The following is a 21,138-nucleotide window of genomic DNA, read 5'->3' as shown; positions in this document are numbered from 1 at the left end:
GATCTGTTGGTGAGTTTGGAGTTCCCCCTCGGCCTCTCTGTGCTGATGGTGCAGAGCCTGCTTGGGATTCTCTCTCTCCCTCTCTGCCCCTCCCCTGCTCGTCCTCACTTTCTCTCTAACTAAACTTAAAAAATATAGTTGTAGGTTCAGATCATTACTTGACATCACAAATATCTCTACTTGAGAGAAAAAAACTACAATAAAAGTTTTGGGACTAGCTCTTGTGAATTAATTTTGCTTGGGATGGCTTTCAGCCTTCCTTCAGAGCTTTTAGGATTGGTCTTTAAAGAATTTTTTTGTAGTAGGAGGGAATACATAATTTACATCCTTGTTAGGAAATTAAAAAACTACAAAGAATCAATATTTGTAAGTGTTTCCATTTCCCAGTACTTTCCATGTTTGTTAACAGAAAGTAGCAATAGATAAATCAAAATACTGTATGGCCAAGTTTTTTGTTGATGTTGCCATAAATAACAGATTGCTTTGGAATGTAACATTGTTTTACTTAGAACTGGCCTTCTCATGTAGCCATTTTAGTTACCTTTATTTAGTTGGGGTTGCCTATTGAGTTAGCATTAGGTTTCAAATGTTAAAACATGACATAGAAACTGTTAATTTTTTAAATCCAGCTGATGGTATCACTGCTGGGAGTAGAATGTATCAGAATGAAATATCCTTATGCATTAAGAGAAACTTTTGTTTCTCTTTCAAGTATTTCTTAACCTGTTCTTTGCCTCAGGCGAATGGTTATCAGTTGGTCAGGAATATGAAAACCGAGGTATTTTACAGATTGGTAGCCTGGTTGATCTCTTGTGCGTGCGTTTATTAGGAACAAACGAAGCAAATTGTGATAATACAAGGCTGGTGAGCCTCCCTTCTTCCCAGCCAAGTCACGTTACTTTTGTTATTAAATCCTGTGTGTCTAAGCTCTTGTGCTTCTAACTGATAGAAAAGTAGGCACTTCTTTGTTCTTTAACTCACATTCAGTTGGCTGTTCTCAGCTGACAGTCCGCTAAGGGTGCATCAGAAGATTTGGTAATGTTTGTTGCTGACCTACTTGCGGTCGTTTTTTCTTTTTTCTTTCCTTGTAATTTACATTATTATTTTGTTCTTTTAGTACTTTGCAGAGAAAGTAAAGGGTAGAGGTTAGTTTTAAATTTTTATAGGTTCATGCCTTAAACTTAAATTTTTATAGGTTTATGAATTGTATGTGGTTCTTAGGATGGTTGGGGCAATGTTAAAAGATGAAATTTAATATAAAGCCTGAATTTGTGACCAAAACCAATTTTTTCTTTTTGCCAGTTTAATTACCTCCTTGATCGTTCAACATTTTGTAATTAGATTGGGTTTTTTTTTTTTTTTTAATGATATTTCAGAATTCACACATGCATTGTGTGTTCTTTTGCAAAGAGAATTGTCAGAATAAGTAGGTTTAAAAACTGCTTTCCCCCCCTCCCCTGGCTAGTCAGTTCATAGCTAGTAGGAAAAACCTTTAGTTGCAACACTGCCCTTCCAGCCATGGAGTTAAATTTAGATTCAGCAACTGTAATCTCACTTGTAGTTGCTGATCACACTGGTGGTTAACTAGGTTTATTATGTTTTTCAAATCTTAAAAATCACCTGTTTATTTTTTTTTAAGTATCCTTGGACACCCTGTTTGGCCTGGGTGGGGAAAGCTGAATTGCAAGCCAGGTGATAATGGTGAAGAGCCAGGAATAATCTGCACATGAAGAGTGGCCTTTATAAAACAAAGTAATTAAAACATTTTTCTCACAGATTGTGGCCTTAGTGTCTTTAGATGAATTGATTTCCCCTTTCATCCTCTGGCAGTTTGTCATGTTGTACTATTGTTCAGCTGCTCAGCTTGTTGTGTTTCCCGTATTTAAAAAAGTAAATGCTAGAGATGGCTCAGAGAAAGTGGCTTCCTACATGGGGCACGCTGCAACTCTGGGGATGTTAAATGGCTACTTAACAGCATCATTGTGTATTTGTATAGCCCTTTATATGTTCTAAAAGTGCTTTTACATGTCTTAGTAGTCTTACGTTTTTACTTACAAAGGGAATTGAGGCTCTGAAACCCAAAAAGTTGTCTGTTTTGTAAAGCTTATATGTCTAGCAGTGAACTGTAGAGTGTAGCTATTTCCTTATTCAAAAAAGTTTGTAGGGTTCAGAATCTGGAGTCCAAAACCTTTCCAGGCTTTTTTAGGCTGTGACTCAAGTATACCCTGTGTTCATGGACTCTCTGAGCCTGCTCTGTGATTTGTGAAATCTAAAGGATGGGAAATTCATGTTTTCAGGAATTTCATAGATGAGGCAGTAGTATTAACCATAAAGTGTTTTTTCACCTCACTGAGAAGGAACGTAGATTGTTGCCCAATTATAAGTCCAGCTGATTAGCTTTTAACTTTGGAGTGGGGAATGGATGGATGTTAAAAAACCAAGAAAAGCTAGTAAATTGTTAGGTTTTTTCAGTTCCTTTTGAAGTTTTTTTCTTTTGAGAAAACTTGAGTTTGAGATAGCTAGAAATTGATGTTGAATAAAATACTATTAATGAAATGATTGCCCTTAGATTTCCTTAGTTTTTCCACTAACGTCCTTTATCTGTTCCAGGATCCAATCTAAGATAACACATTGCAGTCTCTTGAGTCTCTCTGATCTGTCACAGTTTCTTTTCTTTCTTTGTCTTTTATGACCTTGACACTTGATCTCAATTTGGGTACACTTGGTGTTATAGGTAGACTGAGTTTATGGATTTGGGGGAAGAATACAGAGGTGACTTAGCCTTCTTATCACATCAAGGGGTACATGATGTACTGGTTGAATTTAACCTTGGTCGATTAAGTGGTGTCTACCAGGTTAGGATTTTTCCCCTTGTTTTCTTTGTTAAAAACCAGTCCCCAAGGAAGAGAATCAGAATTTGTGGACATAAATTAGCTATGTATTAAAGCTATTATTGTAATTACTAAATATTTGGGGGGGGGGGAGACACTTCAAAGTTATGCTAATATATGTTAGCTCTGTTTCTTAAAGGTTTCTTAAGCATATGTTAATTTGTGTCTATGTTTCTTAGCATATGTTAATATGTTTCTTTAAAGGTTCCTTATAGCATTTATTACTGGATCTTGCTTGTGGCTATTATCTTAGTGTAATGGTGATTCTTTATTTCCTTTGTTCCCTCTGTTTGAAATTCTGTAAGGCAGCTTTGTCTCCTTCCCCCTTTATTTTTTTATTGACTTTATTTTCTTATTAAATTTTTTATTTAGGCATTTATTTTTGTTACTATGGAGCCATGGATATTTTATTCTTTGGTTTGTAATCCAATGTTATCTAAGTTATTTTTGCTTTTTTACTTCTCAAATTGGTGCAGTTTTGGCTCTTGTGTCCTTTTAACGTTGCCCTGAGGTTTTTTTTTTAAACACTTTCATTTTTAAAAAAAATTTTTTTAATTGTTTTTGAGAGAGGGAGAGACAGAGCTCAAGCAGGGGAGGGGCAGAGAGAGGGAGACACAGAATCTGAAGCAGGCTCCAGGCTCTGAGCTGTCAGCACAGAGCCCCGAGAGGGGCTCGAACTCACGAACCGAGAGATCATCACCTCAGCCGAAGTCGGATGCTTAACTGACTGAGCCACCCCTTAAAGCATTTTCTTTATTTACCGGGTAGTTCAGGCTCACCTTGTATTTTGCCTTTCCCAGCCCTAAAGTCAACCATTTCTCCAAGGAACTATCAGGAAGAATTAAAGGGAGGTGCAGGTGGTAAACGTGTAGAATTTAGAAAACAGATTGAACAGTAGATCCCGTGATGGTGATACTGCTCTTGCTATGAGTACAGACAGTGGCTTTTGTATTAAAGTTTCTCTGGTTTTGGGAAAACATTTTGGTTTCTCTTACTGCCTTAATTTCAAATATTTGAATACATAGCATAACCTTGCTACAAAATTTATGATAATTTAATATATATTCATATTAGTGCACACAAACCCTTGGTGTTTTTTTTCTTAGTGTTTTTGATAAATTATTAAGATAGGGTAAAAAGACGACTTAAACGTCCTAGTACTTAGAATTGACAGTTAACAATTTGCATCACTTTTTTAAGTAGGACTCCTTGTTTTTTCTTTCTTTCTTTCCTTTCTCTCTCTCTCTCTCTCTCTCTCTCTCTCTCTTTTTCTCTCTTTCTTTCCTTATTTAGAGAGAGCTTGGGGGTGGAGGGGCAAGGAGAGGGGGAGAGAGAATCCCAAGCAGGCATGGAGCTCCATACCATGAACTGTAGATCATGACCTGAGCTGAAATCAAAGAGATGGAAGCTTTACCAACTGAGCCCCCCCAGGTGCCCCCTATGTTTTCTAGAATTTTTATGTAAGCTGTATCATACAATATGTGCTTGTGAAAAAAGTTATATTCTGTAAATACACTGAAATGTTATCCATTCACCTGTTGATGGATGTTTGGTTGGTTTTCAGCTTTAGGGTGTTACAAATAAAGCTTTCTAAGAAACTGACTAAATTTTCTTAAGTGGTTGCACCACTTGACGCTCCCACCAGCAGAATTTTGAGTATATCCTGAGAGTTTCTGTATATCCTGGCCAACCTCGGTCAGCATTTATTTTGGTCGTTCTGACAGGTGTAGTGGTACCTTACTGTGGTTTTAATTTGCATTTCTTTGATTACTAAGGATGTTTAGCATTTTTCATGGGCTCATTTGGCATTCAAATAATTTCTTTGGTGGAGTGTTTTTTCATATCTTTTGCTCATATTTTATGGGATTGTTATTCGGTTATGAGAGTTCTTATAGATAACAAGTTTTCCTATCAGATATATGCTTTGAAATATTTATCCCCCAGTCTAGCTCGTGTTTTAATTCTCTTAAAAGTGTCTTGCAGGGCAGAAAGTTTTACAGAATCTACAGTATCAGTGTTCATATAGATTATGTTTTCAGTGTAACTAGAATCTTTGCTCAACCCAAGGTCATGCAGATTTTAATAGTTCTAGATTTTACATAAAACCATTTCTAGTAAACTTAATGTGGTGCGTGAAGTGAGGTTCATTTTTTCCAATGTATGGATATGCAATTCTTCCACCATTTGTTGAACAGAATATCCTTTTTCTACCGAATTATCTGCATTTATGTTAAAAATCCCAGTTGTCCCTTTATATGTGGGTATATTTCTTAGCTATTTTGTTCTATGGATCTATTTGTCTGTTTTTACTTCCAGACTATTTTAAAAATAAATATACCAGTGCTCTATTCTTTCCATGTCCTTGCAAATGGCAAGATTTCATTCCTTTTGTTGGCTGATAATGTTCCATTTTGTGTGTGTGTGTATGTGTATGCACACACCACATCCTTATCCATTCATTAGTCGATGGACATTTGGGCTCTTTCCATAATTTTTTTTATTTTTTTTTTTATTTTGAAAAAGTTTATTGTATATGTTTTTTGAGAGAGCATGTGTGTGCCCACGCAAGTAAGGGAAGGGCAGAGGGAGAGGGAGGGAGAGAACGCTAAGCAGGCTCCACGCTCAGTGCAGGCCCCACAAGGAGCTTAACCAGCTGAGCCACCCACGTACCCTGGCTCTTTCCCTTATTCTGAGTGAAATAAGTCAGTCAAAGACAAATATCGTATGATTTCGTTCAAATGTGAAATTTAAGAAACAAAACAGATGAACATAGGGGAAGGAAAAATAAGATGAAAGCAGAGGGAAGCAAACCATAAGAGACTTTTAACTATAGAGAACAAACTGAGGATTGATGGAGGGAGGTGGGTGGGGGATGGTCTAAATGGGTGATGGGCATTAAGGAGGGCACTTGTTGGGATGAGTACTGGGTGTTATGTAAGTGATGAATCATGAAAATACACTTCTGAAACTAATACTACACTATATGTTAACTAACTTGAATTTAAATTAAATCTTGGAAGAAAAAAACTGGAAATAGCTGCAGAATACAAATCATGATAAAAACAAAAACAGATGAAGGAAACCAAAAGGGTAGATTGGAGTAAGAGTTATCATAGGTGATGAAGTTATTCCAAAGTACCTCATTTGCAGTCAAACTATAGTTTAAAGCATAAATTAGATAATCAGTTATGCTCCTATGGGTGTATTTTTAAAATTAATTCTACCAAGTAAAAGCATCTGTTTACATAAACTAAGTATCACAGTTGATGACATATAGTAAGATTTTTACATATAAGCAGAATAATTTGAATGGTTTTCTTGTCCAAATGGAATTTCTGCTGGGATACTCCATGTATCAGGCTAATTTTTAGGCCTTAAATATTAAAAGAAGAAAATCTGATCCAATGGAAGTAACAAATACTTCAAAGTTAGGACTAAAGTATTTATTGTGTACTGTATATGACAGCATAATGTTAATAAAGCTTTTCATAAGTAGAAAAGTACTATGAACAATATCTAATGTTTTGTGTATACTAAAAACACTTTTAAAAGTTTAAAAGCTATTATACAGTACATACTCAGCAACTGACTTTTCATTTTAACATTGTTTTTGAGATCTATTTCATGCTGACTTTGACCACTATAAATAGGATGACTTTATGTCTTGGTTTCCTAGGGACAGCCCTAATTCACTCCAGTTAACCTGGCATAATTATAAATAGTACTGCTTTTCAATCTTGTCAGTGCCCCATGTGATTATCTTAGATACAGTGTTTGAATGATCTGTATAAACTGCACCCTAATCCATTTCCTGTTTGACAGATAGCATAGGTTATTTGTGTTATGTTTCAGAAATAGGGTGGCAGTTAATTTCTCGCTTTATCTCTTGTGCCTATGGGTGTTTCTCTTGTGTATGTGTCTAGAAAAGATTGCTGGATTCATTGGAGCATTGTTGATTTTATTAGATAACTTCTCCACTGTGGTGGCAGCAGTTGGCATTTCTTCAGCTTTGCCGGTTCTCTTTTCCCAACTTCTTGACAGTGTTGAACACTGACTGATAATTTAGTATTTCAGGGGATCTTCTGTGAGAAGTGATAGGTTTTAGTTTGCATTTTATTGGTTACTTAGTTTATCATTTCTTGCCCATTTACTTTCCTGAGAATTGGCTCTTCCATTTCCTTTGCCTGTTTTTCTCTTGGGTTATTCTTTATTTTAGTGATTTGTATGAGAGTTCCATATGCATTCTTACGCAGATCATAAGATATTTTGCTCTTTTGACTTTGCCTAGAGTAAGCCCTTCCATTAAAAATTCAGGTGGAAGGGTGCTTGGGTGGCTCAGTCAGATAAGCATCTGACTTCAGCTCAGGTCATGGTCTCACAGCTCATGAGTTCAAGCCCCCGCATTGGACTCTATGCTGACAGCTCAGAGCCTGGAGCCTGCTTTGGATTCTGTGTCTCCCTCTCTCTGACTCTGTCTCTCTCCTCTCTGTCTCTGTCTCAAAAAGAAATAAAAACATTAAAAAAAATTTTTTTAAGTGTAGTTGATCTGGTTTACATCAGATCATAGTAATAGTACCATAGTAATGGGAAATCTTAAAACTTGAAAACCACAAGTTATATGACGTGATCTCACGTCCAGCTGTAACTTTGAAGTTCTGAAGAATTTAGGATCAGTAAGAACATCTGAAATTATCTTCTTCTTTTTTTTTTTCTTTTTTTTTTTGTTTGACTATGATCCAGGGAAAAATATAGCAATTTCTCATTCTGGTTTAGTCTATTTGTTTAAGACCTAGTATCCAAATTCTTTTTACTGATACTCTAGTAACCATGCCTACAGGTAAACTACTCTCCAGTATGACTAGGAAGGTATTCTGTATTGATCTAGTGCCTGTAATCTGGGGAAAATGTGGACTGGCCTTGAACTAATTTCTTAGGTTTCAGTGAAACAGGTAGTAAATTGGACAGATACTCAAGAATAATGCAGGGGTGCCTGTGTGACTGAGTTGAGTGTCTGGCTCTAGGTTTTGGCTCCGTTCATGATCTCACATTCTGCGAGTTCGAGCCCCATGCCCAGCTCTGTGTAGACAGCTTTGGAACCTGCTTGGGATTCTCTCTCTGCCCCTTCCCTGCTCGTGTGCCCATGTGCGCATGCTCGCTCTCGAGCGCACGCGCTCTCTCTCGAGCGCACGCGCTCTCTCTCAAACTTTTTAAGATAAAAGGATAATGGCAGATGCACTAGATGAAGATAAATATATGTCCACAAATTGTTCAGGAATTAACCAATCAAATTGTTTTGCCTGTCCTTTGAGAAAACTGAAATAAAATGTCTTGCCTTTTTTACTGTACTTGATCTGTACATGTGTTTGCCTGTATGTTTAATTTGAGGATGATTTTATTCCTCAAATGAAAAGTTGGATTATCTCCTACCAGATATTTTTCCCAAAAAGTTTTATTTTGATAATAACAATAATTGAGGACTTAGTGTTTGCTGCCTTTCTTAATACTCAAAAGATACTTTGTCATTGTGAGGACTTTGAGGTGGTAGATAATTTTTTTGAGTAAAAAAAAATTTTGTTAGCTCACCCTTTTTCAGATTATATTTGGTTTCATCAAGAAATGAACTAAGCATAGCATTTTTAGATTTTTATGGTTTCTCTTAAAGATATTAGAAGTTTTCCCTGATACTGACTAAAAATGTGATCACATGTGCCTCCTGTATGTCAGAGCTATATTTATCACCCTTGAATCTAGTATTGCAACAAATAAGAATGTGCTTGTAATCTTAGAAGTGGAACACTCTTAATTGGGTTTAGAAATTTAGAGAGGGGTGCCTGGGTGGCTCAGTCGGTTAAGGGTCCGACTTTGGCTCAGGTCATGATCTCACAGTTCATGAGTTCGAGCCCTTCGTCGGGCTCTGTGCTTACCGCGCGGAGCCTGGAGCCCAGTTTGAGTTCTAGGTCTCCCTGTCTCACTGCCCCTCCTCTGCTCACACTCTGTCTGTCTGTCTCTCAGAAATAAACATTAATTCGTCAGGCTCTGACAACTCAGAACCTGGAGCCTGCTTCGGATTCTGTGTCTCCCTCTCTCTGCCTCTACCCCACTTGCACTTTGTCTCTCTCTCTCAAAACATCAAAAATAAACATTAAAAAAAATTCAGAGAAATTATAAGGTACATGCTGGAAATATGTACCTTTGAAGTTCTTATAATCATTTTAAAGAAATTAATTTTTGAGAATAATAATTCATCAGATTACAATAAACTTGAATAAAAATCTAACCTGGTCTGTGGGGGTTTTATTCTTATGCTTATTTTTTAAAACCAAGAATTGCTAAAGTGTCTTGTCTTTGAGTTGGTTTTAGCTAAATAATTCAGTTTTTTCCCCTGCCATTTTTCCCCTGTGTACTTGATCTTTCAAGTTGAACATCTTCAACATTTTTTTCCAGGTTGAATTGACCAAAGCAATGGTTATGGAGAAGCCTAGTCCCCTGCTGGTCGGGCGGGAATTTGTGAGGCAGTATTACACGCTGCTGAACCAGGCCCCAGACATGCTACACAGGTAAAACTTTTTTTTTTTTTTTTTTTTAACCATGCATGATCTAATGTTTTTTAGTATGTAGCTACTTATCCTTCAGAGTCTCTTGTCATGCACTTTGTAGACTTGTTGCATATATGTGCTTTGTACATAAGAGCCAATAAATGATGGCTATTAAAATAAGTATAAAGAAATTAGACTAAGTCACCTAAACTTACACATTATCAGAAAAATCATGGCTGAAAATGTAAAAATATGGTATTTATGCTTTTGTTTCTGTTTTTTATGGTGTTTTTTGGTGAATCATGAATATTTTGTAAGAATGTATTGAAGACTATTCCTACAGTAACATTTTTGTGTCCATGTGCTTTTAAAAATTAGGGTAACTTGGAAATGTGGTATAGGCTTGTAAATTAACAGTTTATGAAATAAACACAAAAAGCTCTAGTAAAACCATGTTTACAATTTTTCTTTGTATATGCAAACATTTTTAACATACTGTCTTTTAGTTTTTTCACTTGATAATTTGGGGTCATCTCATAAGGGTAGTACATGTATCATATTAATTTTAGTATTCACGTATTTTTTATTTTATAGAGATATATAGCATCTTTTAATCCCCGGTGGTGAATTTGTTGGTTGCTTCCATTATTTCTTCTTACAAACAGTCCAGCCTTATACAAAGCTATAAATATACAGGTTGATTTATAGACTTGTTAGAATAATTTCTTAGAGACGCCAAAATGTGTGTTTGCTGGACCAGACTATTTCCCTCGTTACTTTGACCAGCTTGCATATTGGATATCACGTCCTTATTGGGTGAAAAGGAAAATTTATAAATTTGAGTCCTTGTTGTGAAAATGGAAAATATATATATTTTTGAGAATTTACAATTTTCTGCTTTCACCTGTTTCTTATTGATCTTTACTAAAACCTTTTAGTAAGACATTATTAGGTACTTAACTTTATTTTGCAGGTAAGGATGTAAGCTGTTAAAAATTTGCTGGTGTTGGGGTGCCTGGGTGGCTCATTCGGTTAAGCACCTTTGGCTCAGGTCATGATCTTGTGGTTCATGAGTTCCAGGCCAGCGTCAGGCCCTGTGCTGACAACTCAGAGCCTGGAGCCTGCTTCACAGATTGTGTATCTCCCCTCTCTGCCCCTCCCCCCTCATTCTCTCTCTCTCTCTCTCTCTCTCTCTCTTTCTCTCTCTCTCTCTCTCTCTGTTTCTCTCTCTCAAAAATAAATAGAAAATTAAAAACAAATCTGGTGTTGACATGACTTAAGTGATTGAACAGGTTTTCACATGTTTTTTTTCCCTTTTTTCTTTTTGTGTTTTATGTCAAAATTTGTTTCTATGTCCTCAGAGATTAGGTAACTTTGGACTTTGAAAAGGAGCAAGGGGTGCCTGGGTGGCTCAGTCAGTTAAGCATCCTACTCTTGATTTCAGCTCAGGTCATGATCTCACAGTTCATCAGTGTCAGCGGGGAGCCTGTTTGGGATTTTTTGCTCTCCCTGTCTGCCTCTCCCCTGCTCTTGCTTGCTCTCACTCTCTCAAATTAATACATAAAACTTAGGAGAACTAAGTGAAATTAATATAGTCCTTGTCGATACATTTATTGACTCAAGACCTTTTTTTTTTTCACATTTTATCTCGAAGTACAACATACATACAAGCGTATCTCATTTTATTGTGTTTCACTTTATGGTGCTTTGCAAATACTGTGTTTTTTGGCAGTTATAAGTTTGTGGCAATCTTCAGTCTAGCAAGTTTATTGGTGCCATTTTTCCAGTATTTGCTCATTTTGTGTCTTTGTCAACATTTTGCTAATTCTTACAATATTTCAAACTTTTTCATTATTATATTTTTTAATGGTAATCTGTGATCAGTGACCTTTGTTGGTACTATTATAATTGTTTTATGGCATATGCCTACGCATGTAAGACCATGAACTTAATGTTCAATAAATGCTGTATGTCTTCTGACTCTTACACTGACTCGTTCCCCATCTCTCTCCCTCTTTTTGGGCCTTCTATTCTCTGAGACTTAGTGGTATTCAAATTAGGCCAGTTAACTTAACCCTACAATGGCTTTAATTAGGTATTAAGTGGAAGGAAGAGTCACTTGTCTGTCCCTTCACATTAAAAGCCGTAAGTAGCTTGGTAGGGAATGTTGAAAGCTGAGATAGGCCAAAAGCTAGGCCTCTTGGCCTATTAGCTAAATTGTGAGTAAAAAGGAAACGTTTTGAAATGAAAAGTGCTACTCCAGTGAACACATGCATGATAAGAAAGCAGAGCAGCCTTATTGTGGATATGAGGAACTTTGAGTAGTGGGATGGAAGGTCAAATAAGCCACAACATTCCTTTAATCCAAAGCCTGATCAGAGTAAGGACCTAATTCTTCAATTCTATGAAAGCTGAGAGAGGTGAGGAAACCACAGAAGAAGAGTTTGAAGCTAGTACAAGTTAGTTGATGAGGTTTCAGGAAAGAAGCTGTTTCCGTAACATCAAAGTACAAGGTGAAGCAGCAAGTGCTGATGTAGAAGCTGCAGCAAGCCATCCAGAAAATCTAGATAAGGTAGGTGGTGAAGGTGGCTACACTGACAATAATAGATTTTCAGTGGAGATGAAACAGCTTTATATTGACGTGATTCATGGGAAGATGTCAAAATATCAAGATGAACAGGAGTTGAGAAGGAGATCCCAGCCCTTGTGGATGACTTTGAGGGGTTCAGGACTTCAGAGGAGGAAGTCACTGCAGGTGTGGTGGAAATATAAAGAGAACTAGAATTAGAAGTGGGGGCTGAAGATGTGACTGAGTTGCTGCAGTCTCATGATAAAATGTTAACAGATAAGGAGTTGCTTCTTAAAGATGAGCAAAGGTAGTGTTTTTTAAAATGTTTTAATTAAAAAATTTCTTTTATGTTTATTCATTATTGAGAGATAGAGCATGAGCATGGGGGGGGGGGGGCGGGCAGAGAGAGGAGGAGACACAGAATCCGAAGCAGGCTCCAGGTTCCGAGCTGTCAGCACAGAGCCCGATGTGGGACTTGAACTCACTAACTATGAGGCCATGACCTGAGCCAAAGTCGGACGCTTAACTGACTGAGCCACCCAGGTGCCCCAGAAGTGTTTTTTTTTTTAAGATGGAATCTACTGCTGAAGATGCTGTGAAGATTGTTGGGAGTAACAACAAAAAAGAATATTACATAGACTTGAGTTGATGAAGCAGTGGCTCTCAGGATTTGAGAGGATTGACTCCAATTTCGAAACTAGTTCCGCTGTGGGTAAAATGCTGTCAAACAGTATCACACACTACAGAAAATCCTTAGTGAAAGGAAAAGTTAATTGGTGGAAGAAACTTCATTGTTGTCTTAACTTGAAGAAATTGGCACAGCCACCCCAATTTTCTGCAGCCACCACCCTGGTCAGCAGCCATCCATCGAGGCAAGACCCTCCACCAATAGACAGATTAGGACTCCCTGAAAGTGCAGATGATGGTTAGCATTTTTTTTTTTTAAAGCAACAAAGTGTTTTTTAATTAAGGTATGTACATTGCTTGCATTGCTTACATTGTAGTAGAAATACTGTTGCACGTTTAATAGACAAAGGTGTAGTGTAAACATAATTTTTATATGTACTGGAAAACCAAAAAGCCTATTTGACTCCATTTATTGCAATATTCTCTTTATTGCACTGATCTGGAACCAAACTCTGATATCTCTGATGTTTACCTGTAATGAAAAGTGGATTAGCCAGCATTGAACTGATGCACTGGCAGATGTGTAGCCTTTTAATAACTTTAAAATTTGCAGGGTAGACTTAGGGTACCTGTGGGCCCCAAACTGTCCTATTTGAGGGGCCAGAGAGGGACAGAATCAGGATGTAGAATGATATGTATGGGTTCATTTGTGACAAATTGCATATCTGTAGGTAGTATAGGTAGCAAGAAATTCTTTTTAATTTGAAAAATTTTTTTTTAATATTTATTAATTTTGAGAGAGAAAGCACAAGCAGGGGAGGGGCAAAGAAAGACAGACAGAATCCCAAGCAGGCTTGGTACCATCAGTGCAGAGCCCGATGGGGGCTCAAACGCAAGAATTGTGAGATCTGACCTGAGCAGAGATCAAGAGTCAGATGCTTAACTGACTGAGCCACCCAGGCGCCCTGAAATTCTTTTTTTTTTTTTTTAAGTTTATTTATTTTGAGAAAGAAGATGTGAGTGAGCAGGGGAAGGGCAGAGAGAGAGAAATCCCAAGGAAGCCCTAGACTATCCGTGCAGATGTGGGGCTCAAACCCATGAACCGTGAGATCATGATCTGAGCCGAAATCAAGAGTCCAATGCTCAACTGACTGAGCCACCCAGGCGCCCCAGTTATCAAGAAATTCTAATAGCAGTTATTTCTGGGTTGGGGCACTTTTTGGGGTATCTTTGTGTCTGCATCTGGCTTTCCTGATCCAGTATTTTTTTTTTTTCCCCCTGATCCAGTGTTAAAATGAAAAAACAAAGCAATTGAGGATATAAGTGAATTCAAGCTATGGGGAATTAAAGTCTGAAGCTCTTAATGCATCAGCAAGAATTGTTAAAAATTACACTTAAACCTCACCTGCAGGAGTTACTGGTTTTGTTTTTGTTGTTAAATTACTGATTTTTTAATGGAATCCCCTCACATGCATTCTCAGATATAAAAGGTTTAGACTTTGTAAGCTTACGGGATAGTGTAGATGTCCTCATCTGTATTAAAGCTGCCTGTTTTCTTCTTGAGTGAAAACAGGAACTTGTTTTATTCTAAGTAGCCTTCCTGACATGAACTACAAGATCTTTCCCAACACAATCATCCTACTCTGAAATCTGGAGCTTATGACTTGTAAAGTGTTCTGCCTCATTGACCAAATCTATTTCTATTCAGCAAATGTTGAGTGACATGTAGGGAGTAGATCTATGATTGTATACAAAAATGGAAAAGAAAAACACCTTGTTTCCAAGATTCTGCCAGTGAGGCAAATAGATACCAAACATGAAAAATAAATATCAAGGCTTAGGATGCTTGCACCTGACAAGTAAATTATCTCTCTGTTTTACAGATTTTATGGAAAGAACTCTTCTTATGTCCACGGGGGATTGGATTCAAATGGAAAGCCAGCAGATGCGGTTTATGGACAGAAAGTAAGCATCCCAAGCTTTGTGTAGGCTGTTACACAGCTAGAAAATAACCCATATTGAGGCAGGTACATACGTAACAGATTTGCTGATATTTAAAGACGAAGTTTTTCAATTTCTTTTTAGCAGTTTTGGTGTTCAGTACCTATTTGGTAAAGCCATTGAAAAGCTTAGGGTGTCAGATTTCCTTATTTTGAATAATTTGTTCTGAAAATTTTCTGTTAGGAGGTAATTGGTTTTAGCACAGGGATCATTCTCATTTACTGTAAACCTTTTTTAGGTATGTCAATTCAGGACAGTTTTAAAAAGCTCAAGGCGGTCACTGGGGATATCCTGTTCTAAGGCAAATTAGGGTCTGTGTAGTTTGTAATTTAAACATGCAGATTATCTCTACTTGTGTTGTATTAAAAACTTGTTTTTGTTGGAGATTGTAAATTTTAAGTCATTAACTCTTCCCTTGATTCTTTAGGAAATCCATAGGAAAGTCATGTCACAAAACTTTACCAATTGCCACACTAAGATTCGCCATGTTGATGCTCATGCCACTCTGAATGATGGGGTGGTGGTCCAGGTGATGGGGTTGCTCTCCAATAACAACCAGGCTTTGAGGAGATTCATGCAGACATTTGTCCTTGCTCCTGAGGTATGAAGAAACAAACCACGAAAGGTTGTACAAATCTTTTTAGAAAGTATTTATTTTGAAATTTCAAGCTTACAGAAAAGTTGTAATAATAGTACAATACCTCATACATACTCCTTACCTAGAGCCATTGCCAACACTTGCCTGTACATTAGTAATGCTTTTTCTATTTACCTGTCATTTTAATTCAAAACCATTTATAAGTAGGTTGGAGACAGCATGCCTAGTCATCCTCAGATACTTCAGTGAGCATTTTTCCTAAGCGTAAGGAATACTCTTTCTTAACTACAGTACCATTATCTATTTGTTTGTTTTTGGCAGGGGGAGCACTTTATAACTTTTGTGGCACAAGATGTTTCAGGCTCATTTGATACTCTCCTTGCTCCAGCCCTAGTCCTAGCCCCAGCCCCAGCCCCAGTTCTGGAATCTGCTGTTTCTTCAGGGAGCCCTGTTTCTTTTCCTGCTTATCATGAAAGGAGCCACGGGTTTATGTTGAAGAGTTTGCACTTGTACTGTCTTCCTGACTGGTGCACACTGAACAAAGTCAGGAAGCCTATCTGCATACGCATGTGGAAGTGGCTCAATAGGGACCTGCTGATTAGATGTTTTCTTTAGCATTACCCTTAAGATAGTTTTCTGTTCAGGGAGCCTGGGTAGCTCAGTTGGTTAAGTTCCGACTCTTGATTTTGGCTTAGGTCATGATCTCATGGTTCGTGGGTTTGAGCCCTGTGTTGGGCTTCCACGTTCAGCGTGGAGGCTGCTTGGAATATTCTCTCTTTCTCTCTCTCTCTCCCCCATAAATAAATAAATGAATGAATGAATGAATGAATGAATAAAAGAGAATTTTCTGTTCAGAAATAATGAATCTAAAACCCCTGTCATCTTACTGTTTGAATAATAACTCAGTTGTCTTTTTGAGAAATTAACGTGTTTCATTTTAGTCATGAGTTTTAGAGGATGGCTTAGATTATCTGTAGTATAAAACTTGATGAATTTCTAACTATACAGAGTCATATGGGATATGATTAAGAATTATTTTAAGTTTGCTTAAATTTCCTTTTCCTATTAAAGAGGAAGAATCTAACATTACCTTATATAATGCATTGTTATATGAACTGTCTCATTTAATATCCAAAGCTCCTACGTAGATAGGAGATGTGATATCCCCCCTCCCCCCCTTTTTTTTAAATGTAGATGAAGAGACAGTGTTGGAGCTTGAATAGTTAACGACATAGTTGGATTTATACTCTGGTGTGGTCTTCTAGGCAGACCTTTTCAGCTGTAGCACTGTTGAGTGTTTATATCAATATTCTTGGATACAGATTTAAGGAATTTTAAGTACGTGCTGCAGTTGGTAAAAGTAGTTACTGTTCAGATTTGAGGTGGTGACATGTTACGTACTTTACCAGTATTTGGCTGTCCATCTGGTGGTATTTTAAGGGAGCAATATATTTGAGTGTAGTTTTTAATGGCTATAATGCAGAGCAGGGTTTTTCATTCTTGGTGTTAGTAACATTTTGGACCAGATAATTCTTTGTTGTGGCTGGCCGTTCTGTGCATTGTAGGATGTTCAGCAGCATCCCTGCCCTCTACTCAAGCAATAGCTTTCAGTTGCACTCTCCCATGTGAAAACTGAAGTATCTTCAGACATTGCCAGACGTGTCTGGGTGGTGCAATATTGCTCTTAGTAGAGAACCATTGGTGTAGGGTGATTTGGCTTTTGGTGAAAATCTGAATAAATGAAAAGTTTTTGTTGGCATTGCAGGGCTCTGTTGCAAATAAGTTCTACGTTCACAATGATATCTTCAGATACCAAGATGAGGTTTTTGGTGGCTTTGTCACTGAGCCTCAGGAGGGTAAGTTACTTGTCTAAATTTTTTTTTTTTTGATGGCATCAGGTTGACCTGAAGAGAGTATGGGTTTCTTGAGTGTGTTTATTATACTCTGTATTCTTTATTAATAACTTCTAATTGTCAAGACAGGGGAATGTCTGAGTTTTTAACCTACTCGAATCTAACAGGTCAACCTGCTTCACGGAAGACCTAAAACTCCAAAGTCAGTAGTAGGTAATTACTCACTGCAACAATGGTAGATCTCATGAACTGCACGACACCTGCATTGTAGCAGGGTGCATTGCAAGAGTAGAACCTTAAGTTCAAGGATCAAAATCTTTTACAATAGGGAGTAAGTGCCTACCCTTTGCTCTGGAGGGAGACGCTTTTCTGAGGCTGCTGTATAAATATTTCTAAAGGATAGTCTGGAGCAAAAGGTAGCCATTGCCTTAGTTGTAAGATGTGCAGAAGAAACATGAGAGGCACCTGAAGAATGGTCTCTAAACACTAATAATAATTAGTATATCAGTACTTCTTATATGGCTGAAATAAAATTTTAAGTACTGTATATTTATTGTATAATACAACTGCCTTATAGATAAGTATTTTAAGTACTGTTCTCATTTTATAGATGAGGCCACTGAGACACAGCAGTAATTTGCCTGATGTTGTATATAGCTAGTTACGTGGTAGAGCCTGCATTGGATTATGGGCCTCAAAATGACCTCAGATTCCATGTTCTTATTCTTAACCCAGCCACTACATTAGCCTTAATTCTGTCCTTACAGCTTTTCCTGTGATTTTACCAAATTTCTGTGTTTTATTTACTTTCTATATATATGTTTTTATTTCATTTTTTCTCTTAAAGTTTTTATTTAAATTCCAGTTAACATGCAGTGTAATATTAATTTCATGTGTACACTGTAGTGATTCCACACTTCCATATAACGTTAGGTGCTCAGTACAAGTGTACCCCTTAATCCCCATCACCTATTTAACTCATCCCCCCACTCACTACTTTTTTGATGGTGATGAACACTGTAAAAGTGAATATAATGTTGACCTTTGAACAATATGAGTGTTGGGGTGCTAACCCCCCCCCCAGTCAAAAATCTGCATAGAACTTTAGACTCTCTATAAACTTGTTAACTACTAATAGTCTACTGTTGACTGGAAACTACTGATAACATAAGTCGATTAACATGTATTTTGTATGTTAAATGTATTATGTGCTGTATTCTTAAAGTAAGCTAGAGAAAAGGAAATGTTATTAAAATCATAAGGAAGAGAAAATTCATTTACAGTACTGTACTGTATTTAATGTGAAAAATCTACATATAAGTGGACCCACACAGTTGAAACCTGTCTTGTTTAAGGGTCAGTTGTATTTGAGAATTAAACACAAATTACTTTAAGTTTCTTTACTCATTTAGAATCTGAGGAAGAGGTAGAGGAACCTGAAGAAAGACAGCAGACACCTGAGGTAGTACCTGATGAATCTGGAACTTTCTATGATCAGACTGTCAGGTAAGAAAAACTTTATCTGTCCAGAGCTGCATGAGAATTTGGGTTGTCTAGTCTTTCCCTTTGTTGGAGGGCAGTCGTATATTCTCAGAATTATCTCTGAAAATAACTAATTTCCTAAAAGAAAGGTTTTGCTTTTGGTATCTCTGAGCTAACAAAAATGTTATAACTTGTTTTAATTCCTATTGCACAATGAGAACTTACTTAAATAGTATCCATCAGTTGCTTTTTGGTTTCATTTTTTTCTTGGCCATAAGTGAAAAATAGATTTTGGGATTATTTTTTTCCTCCAAGATTTTATTTTATTTTTTTAAAATGTTTATTTATTTATTTATTTATTTTTTTGAGAGGGAGAGAGAGAGCATAAGCTCAGGGGTCAGGGTGCAGAGAGAGAGGGAGAGAATCCCAAGCAGGTTCCATGCTGTCCGCACAGAGCCCAATGTGGGGCTTGAACCCAGGAACCCTGAGATCATGACCTGAGTTGAAGTCAAGTTGGACGTTTAACTAACTGAGCCACCCAGGTGCTCCTCAAAGATTTTATTTTTAAGTAAATCTCCATACCCATCATGGGGCTGGAACTCACAACCTCTGTCAGGAATCTCATGCTTTACCAACTGAGACAGGTGCCCCTGATTTGGGGGATTTCTTATCAAGTATTTAACACATCAAGGCATTGCATTAAGTGCTTTGTGGGGAATAAATATATTCAAGGACTTATTTAGAGATCAAGCATAAATTGATAGAAATTCAGACACGAATTAAATAATTTCATTAACTCAGACACTAAATGTGTGACTATATCTTAAACTTTTTTTAATCTGCAACGGAACAGAAATATGATAGGAATAGAAATATTTACTTGTCATCTGATATGAAACTCTTAGTACTTAGTGCTTAAAGGATGTTTTCGTGTTTCTCCAGGTGTGGTGACAAACTAACCACATTACTCACCTGGGTTGCAAGTTGAAAAAGATCTGTTGTCCCACCACAAACCTGCCAAATTAGAATTTCAGGGGGAAATCATTTGCAGCATTAACAAACATTCCTTGTGATTTTTCCGGAAGGTTTAAGAAGAAGTCTTCTGAATCATAACTTCTTTCTCGAGAATTACTGGTGTGATTTTTTTTTTTTTTTTTTAAAGCTCTGAGAGGTTTTTTTTATGTTAAAAACCGCGTAATACAAATTTTACCTTGTTAACCATTTTTAAGTGCACTGTGTAGTAATATTTGTTTTTTCCTTTTTAAAGTTTGTTTATTTTGACAGTGCAAGCCAGGTAGGGACAGAGAGAGAGAGAGAGAGAGAGAGAGAGAGGGAGGGAGGGAGAGGGAGAGAGAGAGAGAGAGAGAGAGAGAGAGAGAGAGGGAGAGGGAGAGAATGAATCCCAAGCAGGCTCCACTCTGAACACGGAGCCCCATGCCGGGCTCAAACCCACAAAGCCATGAGATCATGACCTGAGCTGAAATCAAGAGTGGGACGCTTAACTGACTGAGCCACCCAGGCGCCGCCCCAGAGTAGTAATGTTAACTATATGCAAATATTTGTACAACAGGTCTCTAGAACTTTTCATCTTGCAAAAGTAAAACTGTAACCTTTGAACAACTCTTTTCCCCTTCCCCACAAGCTGTTAGTCTTTTTGTATGTGTGGTTAGCTAAGTGAATTGTGATAGTTTCAGGATTGTAACAGAAACCACGATTTGGTTCATTTTGATCTGTTTTTGATGTATTTGCTTAGGAGAATTTAGCAAATCTGATTTGCTCATTGAATGCTTTTCTAAGGAGTTGTCTTGTTTTAATACTCAGATCTTTTTTTGGAGACAGGGAGCTATTTTTTGGTTCAGGTCTCTATAGTTAATAAATACTTGGGAGTTTCTTGCTAAATCAGTGGAGGCAGAATGATGTTTCTCAAATTTTCCAAAGCAATGATTTGGAAGAACATTTAGAGGAACCTGTTGCTGAACCAGAGCCTGATCCTGAACCAGAACCGGAACAAGAACCTGTCTCTGAAATCCAAGAGGAAAAGTCTGAGCCAGTGTTGGAAGAAGCTGCTCCTGAGGATGCCCAGAAGAGTTCTTCCCCAGCACCTGCAGACATAGCACAGACGGTACAGGAAGACCTGAGGGTATGTAGTATGTCCTCCTTCTTCCTGTTTCTAGGTGATTTTTAAAAACCTCTCTTCCTTTATAGTACTGTTTGGTGGACTTTATGGGTATGTTTTCATTTGTTCAGGGAAACTTACTACCTAATGAGCCATACCTCAGATAGGAATTAAGACGCATATTGTTTTCTGAAAGTAATTCTCCTCCCCACCCAAGGAAACTTGAATACTTTTAGACCAGAAATTTCAGGTGCTCTTTTGTCACCATATCAACAACCTCACATTTTTTAAATATTTTGTTTCAAAATAATGCTTGTTAAAAGCAAGTGATAATGTACCTTTTAAAAATATATCATGGCACAACAGACTTTTTCCTGCTTTTTTTCTGACTCTAATTGAGGATAACTTTACAGTAGAAGTAGAAACAAATTGCCAAACTACAGCTACTTTTCTAATTAGAATACT

The 21,138-nt window shown here is 37.3% G+C and overlaps 1 protein-coding gene across 3 annotated transcripts in view; it reads left to right on the top strand.

Moving 5' to 3' along the window:
* G3BP1 (G3BP stress granule assembly factor 1) overlaps nt 1-21,138 on the top strand; it is a 36,371-nt gene that overhangs the window by 1,775 nt on the left and 13,458 nt on the right. For 2 of the 3 annotated variants that reach the window (XM_030328873.2, XM_030328880.1), the window contains exons 2-7: nt 9,336-9,448; nt 14,507-14,588; nt 15,052-15,225; nt 16,988-17,078; nt 18,488-18,581; nt 20,496-20,697. In XM_030328873.2, coding sequence (XP_030184733.1) covers nt 9,354-9,448; nt 14,507-14,588; nt 15,052-15,225; nt 16,988-17,078; nt 18,488-18,581; nt 20,496-20,697 — 738 coding nt within the window. In that variant the 5' untranslated portion in view covers nt 9,336-9,353. Of the gene's footprint in view, nt 1-1,639; nt 1,753-9,335; nt 9,449-14,506; nt 14,589-15,051; nt 15,226-16,987; nt 17,079-18,487; nt 18,582-20,495; nt 20,698-21,138 lie in introns of all 3 variants that reach the window. The other variant, XM_030328886.1, reaches the window with a different exon arrangement.

The sequence above is a fragment of the Lynx canadensis genome, chromosome A1, assembly GCF_007474595.2.
Source record: "Lynx canadensis isolate LIC74 chromosome A1, mLynCan4.pri.v2, whole genome shotgun sequence".
NCBI lineage: Eukaryota > Metazoa > Chordata > Mammalia > Carnivora > Felidae > Lynx > Lynx canadensis.
This window is presented reverse-complemented; position numbering and strand designations above follow the sequence as displayed.